The sequence below is a fragment of the Ricinus communis genome, chromosome 10 (genome assembly GCF_019578655.1).
Source record: "Ricinus communis isolate WT05 ecotype wild-type chromosome 10, ASM1957865v1, whole genome shotgun sequence".
NCBI classification, from domain to species: Eukaryota; Viridiplantae; Streptophyta; class Magnoliopsida; order Malpighiales; family Euphorbiaceae; genus Ricinus; species Ricinus communis.
The window spans coordinates 8,145,319-8,159,931 of NC_063265.1; the positions used below are offsets into that span (position 1 = coordinate 8,145,319).

At 34.5% G+C, this 14,613-nt stretch overlaps 2 protein-coding genes across 2 annotated transcripts; both read left to right on the forward strand.

Annotated features, from left to right (window-relative positions):
* Nucleotides 1-633: 633 nt before the first annotated feature.
* On the forward strand, nt 634-7,088 carry LOC8283065 (uncharacterized protein At1g51745). The gene is made up of 4 exons (XM_002519961.4): nt 634-1,485; nt 2,528-3,099; nt 3,271-3,555; nt 5,233-7,088. The coding sequence occupies exons 1-4, from the start codon at nt 1,304-1,306 to the stop codon at nt 6,465-6,467; spliced, it is 2,274 nt and encodes a 757-aa protein (XP_002520007.1). The 5' UTR covers nt 634-1,303; the 3' UTR covers nt 6,468-7,088.
* Nucleotides 7,089-9,810: 2,722 nt separating this feature from the next.
* On the forward strand, nt 9,811-13,339 carry LOC8283067 (A-kinase anchor protein 200). Its single transcript, XM_002519963.3, has 5 exons — nt 9,811-10,021; nt 10,672-11,260; nt 11,369-11,635; nt 11,716-12,917; nt 13,014-13,339. Exons 1-5 carry the CDS (start codon nt 9,908-9,910, stop codon nt 13,053-13,055), a joined length of 2,214 nt encoding a protein of 737 aa, XP_002520009.1. The 5' UTR covers nt 9,811-9,907; the 3' UTR covers nt 13,056-13,339.
* Nucleotides 13,340-14,613: the final 1,274 nt, after the last annotated feature.

Consider the following 14,613-nt stretch of genomic DNA (forward strand, 5'->3'; position numbering starts at 1 on the left):
AATAGTGAGCTATGATCTGTTCGTGGGAGATGGAATACTCATGAATACAAAACTTGTGAAAATAAAAATATTAACTCCTCCTCTTTGATTAGTATATAGTCGTATTAATTAATAATTTCTTTTATATTCTACACAAAAGATGCTTTTATCTCTAAAACCTTATCAAGTGAAAATAAGACTCTTCTTTTTAGTCCGTCTGAAAGTATTGATCACTTTTTCTTTTTAATTATTTATTTAATAACTAAATATTTAAAATATATTTTATTATTAATATAAATATCAATATTTGTAATTAATTTTATTTATCTAATTTTAAAATTATAAATTACTATAGATAAAAAGTTATTTATTTTATATAAATTTTTGAGATATAAATAATTTGACAAATTTATAATATTTAGATTACCGTATGTTATTATTAAAATTACTTTAGTAAAAGAATAGTTAAAGATAATATTATTGCTTTGAAAAATCAAATTTTATATTTTTATGTAAATAAAAAATAGTTTTTCAAAGTTGAAGGGAGAAAATATTAATCAATAAAATTACTTTTTTTTTTTTGGAAGAATAAGAGAGCAAAAACCCCGAACTACGCAGCAAGGCAATAAAATTACTTCTAGTACATAATTGTATGTAGAAATACAGAGTCCAGGTGGCAGTAAATAAAGAAGGAAGGAAGAAAAGCATGAAAAGCACGCGTTAAGCATTGGACAGACTGACACAGAATGACTCGTGCGAGGCGAGTCAATAGATATGTAAATCAGTGAGCCCATAACCCACCACTCACTCTTCACAGCTGATCCCTTTCCTTCCTGTGCTTTCTCCTAAAAACACTAATAATACCCGAGCTAAACAATTTAAAAAAAAAAAAAAAAAAAAACAAAAAACAAACAAACCATAACCAAACTTCCTCTCTCTCTCTCTCACCGAATACAACCAAAAAAAAAACAACCGAACATTCAACAAAATACATCTAAACAGAAACATTAAAAACACCACCGTCCACCACCACCGCCGTTACCGTTACGGTCGCCACCGCCACTACTGCTGAGTTTATATTAGTAACTAAAGAAGAAGAGAAAGAAGAAGAAGCTTCTAGAAAACGATAAAAAAACCCTAGAAAAAATGGAAAATCCACAAATCTGAATGGAACGCCTTTACACCACCCGCGGATCATCATCCGGCCACTCTTGTTTTCGGTTACTCCGATTCTCTCTCTTCTTTGCTGGAGGTTGAATTTAGAAATTTTGACTCAACTGTGAGAGGGACGCGCGCACGTTTCAGTATTGGTTTGTAGGAAAAGATGGGGAGTTGGGGATCAGGTGCGGTCGATTATGGTATAGGACCGATCGTATGGGTGAGAAGAAGGAACGGTTCGTGGTGGCCTGGGAAAATACTGGAGCCAGACGAATTGGCAGAGTGTAATTTGACTTCTCCCAGAACGGGAACTCCCGTCAAACTTCTTGGAAGAGAAGATGCTAGTGTGTATGTTTCTTTTTATCTAATTCAAATATTTTATTGTCTTTCTAGTTAAATTCAATTGTAGGTACGAGTGTTTGGAATGTCTAGAAATGTAAGAATCCAATTCAATTCTTTTTTTTTTCCTTTTAATAAAGAAAATCACTTTGAAATGTATGATACCTAAAGTGACAGGTAAATTGATTTTCTTGTAAATGATTAATTTCAAACAAGGCCTGTAGGTCTAGTCTTAGCTGTTTTAATGTTTTCCACAATATGAAATAGGGTAAGTAGAATTGGAATTTTCTTGTACAACTTCGCCGCAGACAGTGTTATTAGGGGCCTATAATGATTTGCACGCATGTCCTCCAGTCATGCTCTGCATTTAAGATAAAATACAAGTTAAGCTTAATCTGCAATGCATGAATTTGTTGCTTCTATCCCAATATCTCTAAGGTTTCAAGAGATATTGTCAAACTTGTATCTTGTCTGGATTTGGAAGTTGACTAGAAACCATGTTAGCTTGAACAGCAATCCCATTCATTATTAATCAGGTGGGTTTGATTGAGATATGAAACATAAAGGGAAGTCTTTTGCCATTCATACATGGGACAGAGACTTTAAAGGAATTAAATTTATGGCTGGCTTTTAGTTATGTAGAACTTCTTCTCATGAACTGTCACTTGTACTCGGCTTATTTCTTAAGCTAGAGTACAAGGCATTCAAGCAAAGGCTTGAAGAAGCCTAGTTTCAGAGCTTTTTCCATGATATTTCTGCTGTTCGCCTTGTAATAAAGATTGCACCTCCCACTTTGGTCTATCCTATCATGTTTATACTTGAAAGGAAAATGAGGGGAAGTTTCCAAAAGTAATTGACTGGAGAGAAGTCATGATGATATGGTAGATTAATTGAACATATTGTTACATAAGCTTCTTGTTTTTGTTTCCCTTGCTAAGGGTTGGAACAAATTCTACTCTCTGTTTGAAGTTACTGATTTTTATACATGTTTATGGATAGTACTTTATCATTTTGCGATATGCTTTTGTGAAAAAATATTCTGCTTCTTCAGGGATTGGTACAATTTAGAAAAATCTAAGCGTGTGAAGGCATTTCGATGTGGTGAATTTGATGATTGCATTGAAAGGGCTGAATCAGCCCAGGGCATGCCAATTAAAAAGCGAGAGAAATATGCACGTCGAGAAGATGCAATTCTTCATGCACTAGAACTTGAAAAGGAATTGTTGAGAAAGCAAGGTAACTTAAGTGCATCTACTGATCAGCCAAGAAGTAAATCATCTGGATCTGCAAAGAATGTAATTGCTTCTGAAGGTAACAGCGGAAAACCTGGGAATGCCAAGTTGAATCAGTTTTTAAACAGAGTAGAAATGAATATCAAAAATGAGACTGTTAGCAACTTTCTGAAACCCAAGGATGAAAATCAACCAATATCAGAAGATGATCATTCTGAAGCGACACCACGGATGAGAGGATTGCAGGATTTTGGGCTCAGAACTACCTCATTAAAGCGAAAGAATGCATCACCTGTTGATTCAGATGGTTCTGAGAAACATATGGTAGATAATCACTTTCAAGCTCATCCTGTTGGTGCCACAAGCATGGCAAAAGTAAATCATGCAAATGGTAAGCGTTTCTTCAGACACAAGGAAAAGGTCACTTGAGGTGGGGCTTGAGGATATTTGGTCAAGAGGCAGAAAGGAATCACCTCTCTTTTTCAAGTATTTGTATAGTGAAAATTACAATTTACTTGCTGTTTGTAACCTGACTGGGGTACTGCTTCTACTTTTATTTCAGGAGGAGACCAGATGGGAGGTGTTTCCCGGGCAAAGAGGAGTAAGTGCGTTTACTTTCCAGCTGAGACTAATGATTCTTTGGATGATAAAGAACTTCCTCCAAATCAGATTAAGATGTTTGGGAATGATGGTCATCCCCATCGTGGTTCACTGAATGAACAGAACTCTTCTTCTGGATTTACAGAAGATGTTGAATCTGATTCTTCGCAAACTGACTCTTCTGAATCTGAATCTGATTCTACAGAGACTGAGCCAGATGTCGATGACGAAATGACTGTTTATAAAGGTCAAATATTTTTTATTCTTATCTCATGTCATTTTTGTCATTCTCCTTTGAGGGACACATTGGTTGCAGCATTTCCTTTTCAGTGTTCCTTGTGCTTGAGAGCTCAATTGTATAATCCATTGCTGATAATGCCTGTTTTGTTCCAAAAGTTCACTATCTTTTTGCTGGTTAAGTTCTTAATTTTCTTTCCTTGATTATTAGTAATTAACTGCTAATGATGAGTGATCATACTTTGTTAAATTTACCTAGGTCAAGCATCTTTTCTTTTCTTCTTCTTCAAGGTTCCCATACTGTTTTCTTGGATACTGCATAAATTGCTTTTGTTGTAAGTACTAGTGCATGCATTCCCATAATGCATAAAATTTTCTTCAGCCTATAGAGTGATATGGAAATAGATTGGGATTTTATCATGTAATATTTTATCTTGAAAAAAGAAAAAGGTGGTTATAAAATTCTTAATTTAGAATATGTTTTACAATTGATTGATGCTTATGGCCCAAACAAAAGATTTGAGTTTTGCTTTTTCAAGATCATATTTGACCTTCACTTGGCACATGAGCTAGATGGTGCAACAATGGATGAGTAGATTTATGCTAACCGGCAATGTATGTGGTGTGCAGTTGTTAGACTTATAATAGTGGGATACTATGAGGGTTGCGATTTGATATCTGTGGCTTGGCTACTTGGATTATTTATACTGAATTTTTAAATACAAGCAGTGGGATAATGCTGTTTCAGCTGCTTTTCTCTTTAAATGTCGAATCCATTGAGATGAGAAATGTCTGGGATCTACTTAATTTTAACAAGATTTTAAGTGGATGGCTTAAATGTGGTAACCATATGAAGGGGATTTATTATAGGATGATTGTTGTAGTTTGATATACAACTTGATATTAGATGCTATGACTGGAGGATTTCACATAGGTTTCTAGACGACAAAATGCCTTGAACATCATCATGCAGGCCTTTAGTGGTGAATTTTGAATTGGCTTACATATGTTGTAGTTTAATAGCTTGGCTTAGCTGACAAAATTAGTGGTTCATGTCTGCAATTCTAAAGAGGTATGCATGAATTAATAATCATCTACCTAATTGTATTATAAACTAATGAATTTGAATCAATTAAAGTATCCCGACTTTATTAGGACCTGTAGGCTAAATTTCATACACCAGAAGATCTAAATTTCTCCACCTTTTCAATAATGAAATTGAAGAAACTCTCTTTTAATCTGTGGTTCAAGTGCAAAAGTTTCTATCAGAATAGCTCTAAAGGTTAGATCGCCAGAATTGGGGAGATTGTTAAAATCTAACTTCAGTTCATAAGCTAGTATTCCGGTCCCCTCATGTACATATTTTCTATTGACGTTTAGAATTTACTCAATTTAGAAGTGCTTCAATTGTGAAGACAAGGAATACCATCATTCTACTTACGCAAAGCAGGAAGCAATTTTTCTTTTTTCCTAAGATGTTGAAGATGGTACATGTCATTCTCTGGACATTAATGTTCAGTTATCACTGACATTTCTGTGTTTATTTATGTGTCATACTGCCTTTCTTTTGCAGATAATTTTTGAATTGATTTTTTTGTTAAATTTCATTTATGATGCAGGATTTTTTAAGTTTTATTGATGCAATTATCTATTTTTATCTCATTAGCCTATGTACTTGTCTGTTCAGATGCTGGTGTGCATTCGGAGGCTGAACAGGATGTTCTGAGACAGCCTGAAAGACAAGAACATGAAAGTACAAGCAGTGAGGAGCCTGATGAATTAGCGTTTTCTGGTGATATACGTCATCTTTATCCTGATGACCCTTTCCTTTCTAATGAGGCAGTATCCAAATGGCAATTGAAAGGGAAGAGGAATATTCGCCATCTTGCAAAAAAGTCTGTAGATGGAGCTGATGGAAAAGTTTTAAATGGTCCTGTTCATGGAACCTATCGTGGGAAGGGTAGTACGTTTGCACAAAGGGGGTATGGTGTTGATGATTCTGATTTCGACAGAGACTATTTTGGGGCTCAAATAATTGGGGTAGACTATGGACGCTATTCATGTAATCCTAGGTTTATGTCCAGAGGCAGAAGTACTGGCCGTAATGTTATTGATTGGAGGGACTTGACTTGGGAGGATCGACCTGCATTTAAGGGACGCTGGGAGGACCGGGCAGAGCACTTCAATCCAATGATTTTTGGCCGTCATCATTTTGGTGGGAGGACAAGATCCATGCTGTTAGATGTGGATTTGAAGGTCCAAGCTAGCTATCAAAAGGAACCTGTTCCTATTGTTTCTCTTATGAGCAAGTTAAATGGAAAGGCAATAATAGGGCATCCAATCCAAATTGAAGCCCTGGAAGATGGTTCATCAGAAGCTGTCATCTCTACGAATGATTATTGTAGCAATGAAGCAGTTGACTATGATGGGAATGCCTCACTTCCACCAGCTTGGAGGACTGCTAGAAGGACCAATTTCAGGGTCCCACGCCCTCATTTATCGTCAGTGTTGGGTGATGAGGATGTTGCTGTGGATCATGCATTTGTAGATCAAGAAGGAAGATTGCCATTCAAGAAGTCAAGTGTGTCAAGGAAGAGTGTTCCCCACATTTCCTGGCCTCCGATGGATCGGAAATTCCCAAGAAAGCTTTCAAAGAAAGCAAGCTTATCATCCAATCAAAAAACAAGAACCCTATCTTCAATTGCTGTTCAACAGAGTTTTGGGGCCAAGACTTTACATTATACAAGTGGTAGCCAAATGGATGGGCTCATCAAACCCGAGACAGCTGGGCCAACGACAGTTGCTTGTATACCTGTCAAATTAGTTTTCAGTAGGTTACTTGAGAAGATCAATAGACCGCCATCAAAAGCTGCATGTAAAGTGGTAATGTCAAATAGGGAGGCAGAGAGGCAACCATCATAAATAACATGTACATTGATTTAGGGGCTTACTAATACTGCAGGTGCAATAAGTATGGCTAATTTCCTTTTTCTGACAAAAGTATTCTGCACTGAAACCTTTACATTACATTATAAGCATCTCATGGGTTAGGATTCTGTTACCAGTTGTTTAACATTAAATGAAGCAGGAAGTCATCGAAGAAACTATTAAGGTTGTTCTGATGTTAATGTTGCTGGATATTGGGTGCAAGACTCTAAAGGAAGAGCTATGGATAGGCAGGATAAACAGAAAAGAAAGGTAATTACTAGATTTTACAAATAGGAGCAGTAGTACGAAATTCAAATTAGATATGTACATTTTATTTTTGTATGGGCTTTTCAGTTTTTCTTTTTCTCTTAATTAATTTATTCTAAAGGTATAGAGAAACTTCGTACAGTGGGATCAAGGTAGACTTTCTTTTTGTAATTTTGTAGTTTATTCTGAGTAAATCGTTAGATGAACTTGTGAGAGCATCAGCCACTGTGCTCCTGTAAAATAAGAACTTTCTGTAAGGTTAGACGATTGTTCTATATAATGCACAAAGTGCAAACTCCCAAAAAGATTACATGTTGCAAATGAAGAGTTTGAATTTTAGTTCTTTTATTCCTCTGGTATGATGTACTGTGGCTTGTGTTTGTATTGCAGTAACCTGTCTGCTGGGCCTTTCTGCTTTTGCTTTTGTCATTTTTGTTTAACCTGGGCAGATGCGTTGCTGTAATATGCTTCTCTTCTCTCTTCCCCTTCTTGCTATTATTTAAAAATAGTAGCAGCATCATTGTTTCTTATACAGCAGCTGTAGTTTGTCGCCAATGGCAGAAAGTAGGCCAATGAACCCTTAGTGGCTTAGGGTGACCGCCCACGGCCACCGGTTCAAATCCTACCACCTCAAATGAGTTTTCTTAGGAGTCGCCCGCTAACATGTACTACCGATACTTCTTAAGCATTTCTTTATACTGTTTCTTTTAGGAGATGAATCATCCACATATAAGGTTAAACCTACTGGAACTCTTTTCTGTTGCAATTCATTCCTGCAGTTCTTTTGCTTCTTTTAATTCTAGTATTCAGAAGTTAGTCTGCAATTTTCTCTTATTTCTGCATATTTTCCAGTTGAAATGGTCACAAACTGTTTAAATAACTGCAATTCTCTGACAAATGCTTCCACAGTTATCCCATCATATATCGCAGTTTTAATATTTTTTAGGGAAAAGGTTCATATATACCCCTCATGGTTATCCTAAAAATCACGTAAGCCCCTTTTCTTTTTTTAAGGTCCAAATATACTCTTAATGTACGCCAAACCAATCTTATGTGCCCAAAAGATAAGGGCATATGAGATTGATTTGGCACACATTAAGGAAGGGCTTAAGTGACTTCCACGATAAACATGAGGGCATATACGAACCTTTTTTTGTTTTTTTAATGACTCTTTAGTACAAATTCCTAATGAATAAAGGATCAAATACTCTTCTGAATTTGTAGTTGAAGACTAAATAAATCTAATTTCAACTATTTTAATAAACAGATTCATAATTTTTATTTAGGGGCCAAATTGATCCATATCTTAAAATAATTATGAATATATCTATCATATTTATTATTAATTTTTAATATTCAAGATAAAATCTAAATTTAAAATTAAAATTTTTAAATTTTATATATTAAATTATTTATATTTTATAAAAAATTAGACTTATTTAACCTTCTGCTACAAATTCAAAATGATAATTGATTCTTTATCCAATTTCTAACTATTCTGTTTACTGAAAGAAATGATTCGGCTAGTTCTGATGTATTGCATATAATTTAACTACTACAATGCTTAAAAGCTATAATTATAAATCATTAAAAGAGTTTAAAAAGATAAAAACGACGATACTTTAACTAAACAAACGCTTTATATAAAATTATATGAAAAACATATAAGATGGTATCTTGTTTTATAATTAATCTAGTTAAAAAAACAATATGAATTAACAATATACTATATTCTCTTGATATATAAATAAATTTTAAAAAATTATATATAAATTTTAGCATTAAATATTACAGGTGATACTAATATAGTAATATTAGTGAAGATAAATTGATATTTTAATTTGAGTTAATTTTAATTTTGATAAAGAATTAGTTTAATGAAACAAAATGAAAGAATATTAAAATTATTATAGAAAATAGAGAGAAGTATTAATATAATTTTATAATATATAAGGATGTTAAAATATTTAATTATTAGGGGTATTTTAGATATTTATTTACACTTAACTTCTATTTTTGGCATAAAAAATAAAATTATTTTAGCAGAATTGAATGGCATGAATATTAAAATTAATTATTAAAAGGATGAGATCTATTAGTATAATAATCTGACGTTGATAATCCATTTTCACTTTACATGAATTAGAATATTAATTATATCTTAACTAGTGTCATTAGATTTTTGACATTTTTTTTCTATAATATCTTTGTTAATATTTTTAATGCAATGCATAATAATATAAATAATAGAGTTATCAACTCATTCATTGTCTCATTTTACTCTAATAAAATTTGAATAGTTTTCTATTCAATTTATTTAATAATTATGATGGTGACACATATATTAATTAATAAAAGATATATTTGATGACTACTCATTAAATTAATAATTAAAAAAATGAACTATATTTTGAGATAAATAAAAAAATAGACTATCGAAATGGGACGGAAAGAGTATCTCAATTTCTATTGTAATTATAATATTTGGTAATATTATAAAAAAGTTGAAAACATATGTTTTTTGAAAAAGAAAACAGAAAAAGAAGCAAATATGCTATCAATTTTTATAATCTTTCCTTTTTAAGAAAAAAAAAAGTATGTATGTACAACATTTAAGTTTTTGTATATTATATGTATAATATGAATGTTTTAATTTGGGACTTGCCATTAATATAAGCATTACATGGTTGTGTTTAGACCCTCTTGGGCATTGAATTTATAAATTATGTGAAATATTCTAACATTTTCATATTTGTTATAAAAATAAATAAATTAATAAAAATATTTTTAGAAAAAAATAAATTAATAGACTTTTTTGTAGAAAAATAAATGAATAAACTCATTCGAAATTAGTTTTTTGGTAAGTTTTATATCACAATAAAACTTATCAAAAGAACAACTTAATTCTGATATTTTTCTACCCTCTCAAAAATAATTGCGTAATACATTGCAAATAAAATAATCATTTTATTTTCAAATTCAAATTCACGCTCCAACGGTCATATTCATTTATTCTAGGGTTTTTTTGAACCCTCCAAGTACTTCGCCACATACATATAAATATCCTCACTTCTTCTTTAGCTCTCAACAAGAAGAAGAAAGCAACAGTCTTTCTATACCAAAACCCCACTTATTTGAGTTTCTTGATCGTTTCTTCTCAATCAGAAATGGATTTTCACAGTCTTGCAAGGAAAGAGCTTCAAGCTCTCTGCAAGAAGAACAAGATCCCCGCTAATATGACCAATGTTGCCATGGCTGATGCTCTCAAAGCTCTTGAGAAGGTACTGTCCTTATGTACCCATTTCTTGTTTTTGTTTATTTTTCGATTTTGATTGCTGAGAAATCACTAGTTAATAGAAATTTGTAGAATTGTCGGCATTTCTTTAGTGGGTATTATATTTTCATCTGACTGTTTTAGATCTTGATCATCATTCAATCAATTAGTACCCTTTCTTGAATGCTTTAGTACAAGATTGATTTCTGCTGAGAAATTATTCTGGGATTCTTGAATTTTCTGTATGTTCCCTTCGCTATATTTAATTAATTATCAACTACTTGCACATAGACTGCTAGTTTTCTTGAAATTTTCTGTATGTTCCCTTTGCTGTATTTAATTAATTATCAACTACTTGTACATAGACTGCTAGGTTTCTCTCAAATGTTGCTTCTTCTTTTGTTAGGTTTTCTTTCTTCTTTTTTTTTTTTCCCTAAATCATTTCCAATGCAATCTGTTAGTCTTGTGAAAATCATAGTCATCACAATACTTAACATTGTACTCAGTGTTAGTCATATGAATATTTGAATGCCCAATAATACTCTTTTTTCCTTTAAAACCCATTTGATCTGTTCAAACTTCAATGTGTTAAGAAGGACAATACACATTTGGATTATTAATTTACATAAATATCATTCAAATCTCCATTTTATCCAGGTGGACGGACTTGATGAAGTCATCAATGCACCCAGGTCAGATCCTCAACAATCCCCAGAAAAAACTGGTAATCCGGAGCCTCGAACTGTATGCCGAACCTCAACTAGGAGAAAACCCATTAATGTTGAGCCTGAAAGTTCACAACTTCCGACTCGTACTCGACGTACAACAAAAAAAACTAGTGCTGCTGAAGAAGCTGAACAAGAAAACAACAATGAAAATCTACTGGAGACTCCTGCGGTGTCAACTAGCCGAAGAAGGGTAACAGCTGCTTCAGCTCGCAGAAAAATTGATACCCAATTGATGGAAAGTGTAGAGGATGAGAAAGCAGCAGTAGGTGAAGAGAAGAGTGATGTACCGGAGACTCCAGCAATACGGAGCTCCCGCAGTAAGGCCCCAGTAGTTTCAACTAAGAAGAAAATAGAAGAGAAATCGGTGCAGAGAGTTTACGGTACAAGGCACTCAGTGAGGTTGTTGGAGAAAAGCTTGGCAGATTTGAGCGTGAAAGAGAAAAGGACAGTTGAAGTTGTGAAGATTGAGGGGTTGTGCGAGGAAACTGACCACGTTGAACAGCAGAAGGGCGTGCCAGGTATGTGTTTTTCGTTATTGTCCAAGTATTGCTTTCTGTTCTCATTTTTCCACTGGATTTAGTTTACTTTCTGTGTTGGTTTTTACTTTTTAGTTTTATTCCTTGCAGGAGGTGATTCTGAGATCGATGAGTCACTAGAGAATGAGGGTGAATTGAAGCATGAATTTCAAGAGGAAAACAAGACTATTACTGACCATGAAGTAACAGACTATGCGAAATTGGAAATAGGTTCCGAGAGTTGCACTAACTTGGATAGTCATTCAGGATTAGATGCAGAGGACAAAGATGATGATAGTTCAGGTGAATCACTTCTTCGGCAAGTTGAAACCTCAGACAGGGCGCTAGATATGAATGACGAGCCCATTCATGAAAACGGTGTGTTAGTTTTTCTTTTTTTTCTTATTGATAATTACTCATTATGCATGTATTCTAATTTTAAGTATGTGACATTTTAGGACCAGATGTTGTGATAACTGAAAATTCACATTCTGTGACTGCTGCTTTGGAGCCAGAAACTGAGAGGGAAGTGACTGACAATCAAGATTCTTTGGTTGCACAAGTGTCCGATGATAGTGTTGCTTTTATCATGGAAGCAGATCATATTTCAATTGTTAATGCTACTGATGAAGTTTCTGATGAAGTCGTTGATTTAGTGACCCCTAAGGTATCTGAAGTTGAGGGCCAAGTTTCTATGGAAGTCAGGAACTTGTCTGAAGTTGTGAGCGAATGCTCTAAGATGAACTCAAAGGAAGATGAGGTGCATGGTAGCTATGATATGGTAACTGAAAATTCAGAGACTGTCATTGCTGCTTTGGAGCCAGAAATTGAGAAGGAAATGATTGAAAATCGAGATTCGTTGGTTGTACAAGCGTCTGATGACAGTGCTATGGAAACAGAACATATCTCAATTGTTAATGCAGCTACTGAAGTATCTGTTGAAGTCGTTGATTTACTGAACCCTAAGGTATCTGAAGTTGAGGGCCAAGTTTGTGTTGAAGTGATGGACTTATCTGCAGTTGTGGGTGAAAGCTCTGAAATGAACTCGATGGAAGACAAGCAGCATTTAGATGCTGCCAGTGAGGAAGATTCTGATGGAGATGACATCGAGGAAGAGTCTGATGGCTATGAGACCGATAGCATATGTGATTCGAATGTAACTGAAGCTAAAGAATCAGCCATGATAGCCCAAGAGTTCAGCTCATCATCAGATTCAGACAATACTCCAAGATCTGTAAAGCAGAAGAGCCCATTCTGTTCTCTGATCGCAGACAGTGAAGTTCCAGCAGAAGAATGTGCCCATGATTCTATTCAAACATTGGACAAGAGTCCTTATAAACCCCTAGTTTCTGGAGACACAAGCACAGGTAGCATTGTCTCCTCGCCATTTGCAATCAACACAATTCAGGTCCAGTTTCCTCGTCCAACGGCTTTAACTCCAAAGAAATCATCAACTAAGAAACAGGCAACAATTCAGAAGATCATCCTTGCAGACATTAACAAGGAAAACATTGACAATAGTGGAAGGAAAGTGGAGCCTAAGAAAAATAAGACGAAGAAGCAGAACAACTATGAGGGTTTTAGCCTAAATAAGCTAAGGAAAGAATTCAAAGAACTACGTATTGCCAAAAATAACAACGGAGGAAGAAATGTCTCAGAGGTAAAGAGATCAATTCTTTTCATAGTATATAGCAACTTCATGAGAGAACTGTGTTATCGAATGATAAAGTATTAATCTTGGTTTTCTATTCTGCAGGTAGAAACTAGATCAGCATTACAGATATTGCCAGAGAATTAATTTGTATGGCCGCTGCAGAATCTCAGAGCAGAAGAACTAAAAATATGCCATTACATGAAATTGCAGAGACCATATATATAAGCTTTCTACTGGGGGATTCAAACCTTGGTTTGCCTCCTTTTCTGGTTTTCTGATATTCAATTGCTTCAATATGAAATTATATGTCAAAATTTCATTTTCCATTTTTGGTCTTTATATAGGCTCACCCAGCATTTCGCTGATTGGTGATTTTGAATAAAAGATACAGACATCAATATTGCTTATAAAAAATTACTTCTTTTCAATATTGCTTATAAAAAATTACTTCTTTTTTGAACTTTCAGTGTTCGCCGCCTTTCATCTCTGCTGCCACATTTTCTTAAGCAGTATTGCAAGTCTCAAAGGAATTTGATAACTGGACCTTTTGGACAATCTAAAATCCAGCTAAAAGCAACTTGACAATGTGATAAACTGGAAATATTAATTTATCTGAAAAGAACAACTATTTTCATGGCCAAACGCTCGAAAACATATCATCAACAAGCTGATTAACCGATTTCTGGTCTTTAGATACTGCAGAACGATCCTGTTGTAGGTGATGGGAAGAAGAACCTGCTTGTGGAGGCTTTGCCTTTTCTTTTTTGCTTATGCTTTCTTCAGAGACATTAACATGGCAGCATGCTGGTAAAGAGAGATAAGGTCTTGAACGTCCGTTCTCTTCTGCACCATCTATACAAACAAATTGTGCATGCAAACATAAACATGCACGAGTCAGAGTACTGATATTGTTGGAAAAATGTCACTATACGATTTTTTTTAATAGTAATAGACGTGGAATGGTTAGGCCAATTGTAATGGAATATCTGAGCAATGAAGAGTCAAAAGAAAACAACTCGTCTGGATTTGTCAGAGTATATATCTCTACCTTTGGACTTACTGGTTGTCATGTTTCTCTCTTTCTGCAAGATCTTTACTAGGAAGAGGGCAGCAAATAATTTTATATAGAGCTTCCATGGTGCAGGATCTAATGTTTTTTGCTGTGACAAGTCACCTAGTTAAAACTGATAAGGAAACAAAATATTTAATTTCTAGGGTCAACCTGTACAAATACAGATTTCCTATACTGGGGAGAATTAGGCAAGTAAATCTTGCTATTTCAGGAAACCCTTTAACAATTAACTTCTCCTGTATTGAAGAATTGAGCAATCATTTCCCATGAAAAGACTGTGTTGAAGGGTAAAACGGATATCTCGTGTCTTTTTTGACATTTTAACATTGGGATTCATTGAAGGTGGACACAGCAAAACTTGCCATAAAGGCTCGTTTGATAAGATCATCCATAGCGATCCAGTCCCAGTGATGCTTAAAAAAATGTTTATTTACGTCTCTTTTCCGTAGATTTAAGTTACAGACACCGCACTGAGCAAGAATCGACAACTATGAGGGTAAATCGAGGGGCATTTCCAGACAACTTTAACCTCACCCACCAGTTGACGAACAGAAATGTAGAGCCTTCACTACTACTTGACCGCCTTCGCAGCTCTTGCCATCAGCCTGCAAAGCTAGACCCGAGTGTACA

Bases quoted from the DNA above. Each gene is read 5' to 3' on its own strand.
- LOC8283065 (XM_002519961.4), top strand. From the start codon at position 1,304: ATGGGGAGTTGGGGATCAGGTGCGGTCGATTATGGTATAGGACCGATC. The intron at 3,100-3,270 runs GTAAGCGTTTCT...CTTTTATTTCAG, and splicing joins AAAAGTAAATCATGCAAATG to GAGGAGACCAGATGGGAGGT. The intron at 3,556-5,232 runs GTCAAATATTTT...TTGTCTGTTCAG, and splicing joins CGAAATGACTGTTTATAAAG to ATGCTGGTGTGCATTCGGAG.
- LOC8283067 (XM_002519963.3), top strand. From the start codon at position 9,908: ATGGATTTTCACAGTCTTGCAAGGAAAGAGCTTCAAGCTCTCTGCAAG. The intron at 10,022-10,671 runs GTACTGTCCTTA...CATTTTATCCAG, and splicing joins CTCTCAAAGCTCTTGAGAAG to GTGGACGGACTTGATGAAGT. The intron at 11,261-11,368 runs GTATGTGTTTTT...TATTCCTTGCAG, and splicing joins ACAGCAGAAGGGCGTGCCAG to GAGGTGATTCTGAGATCGAT.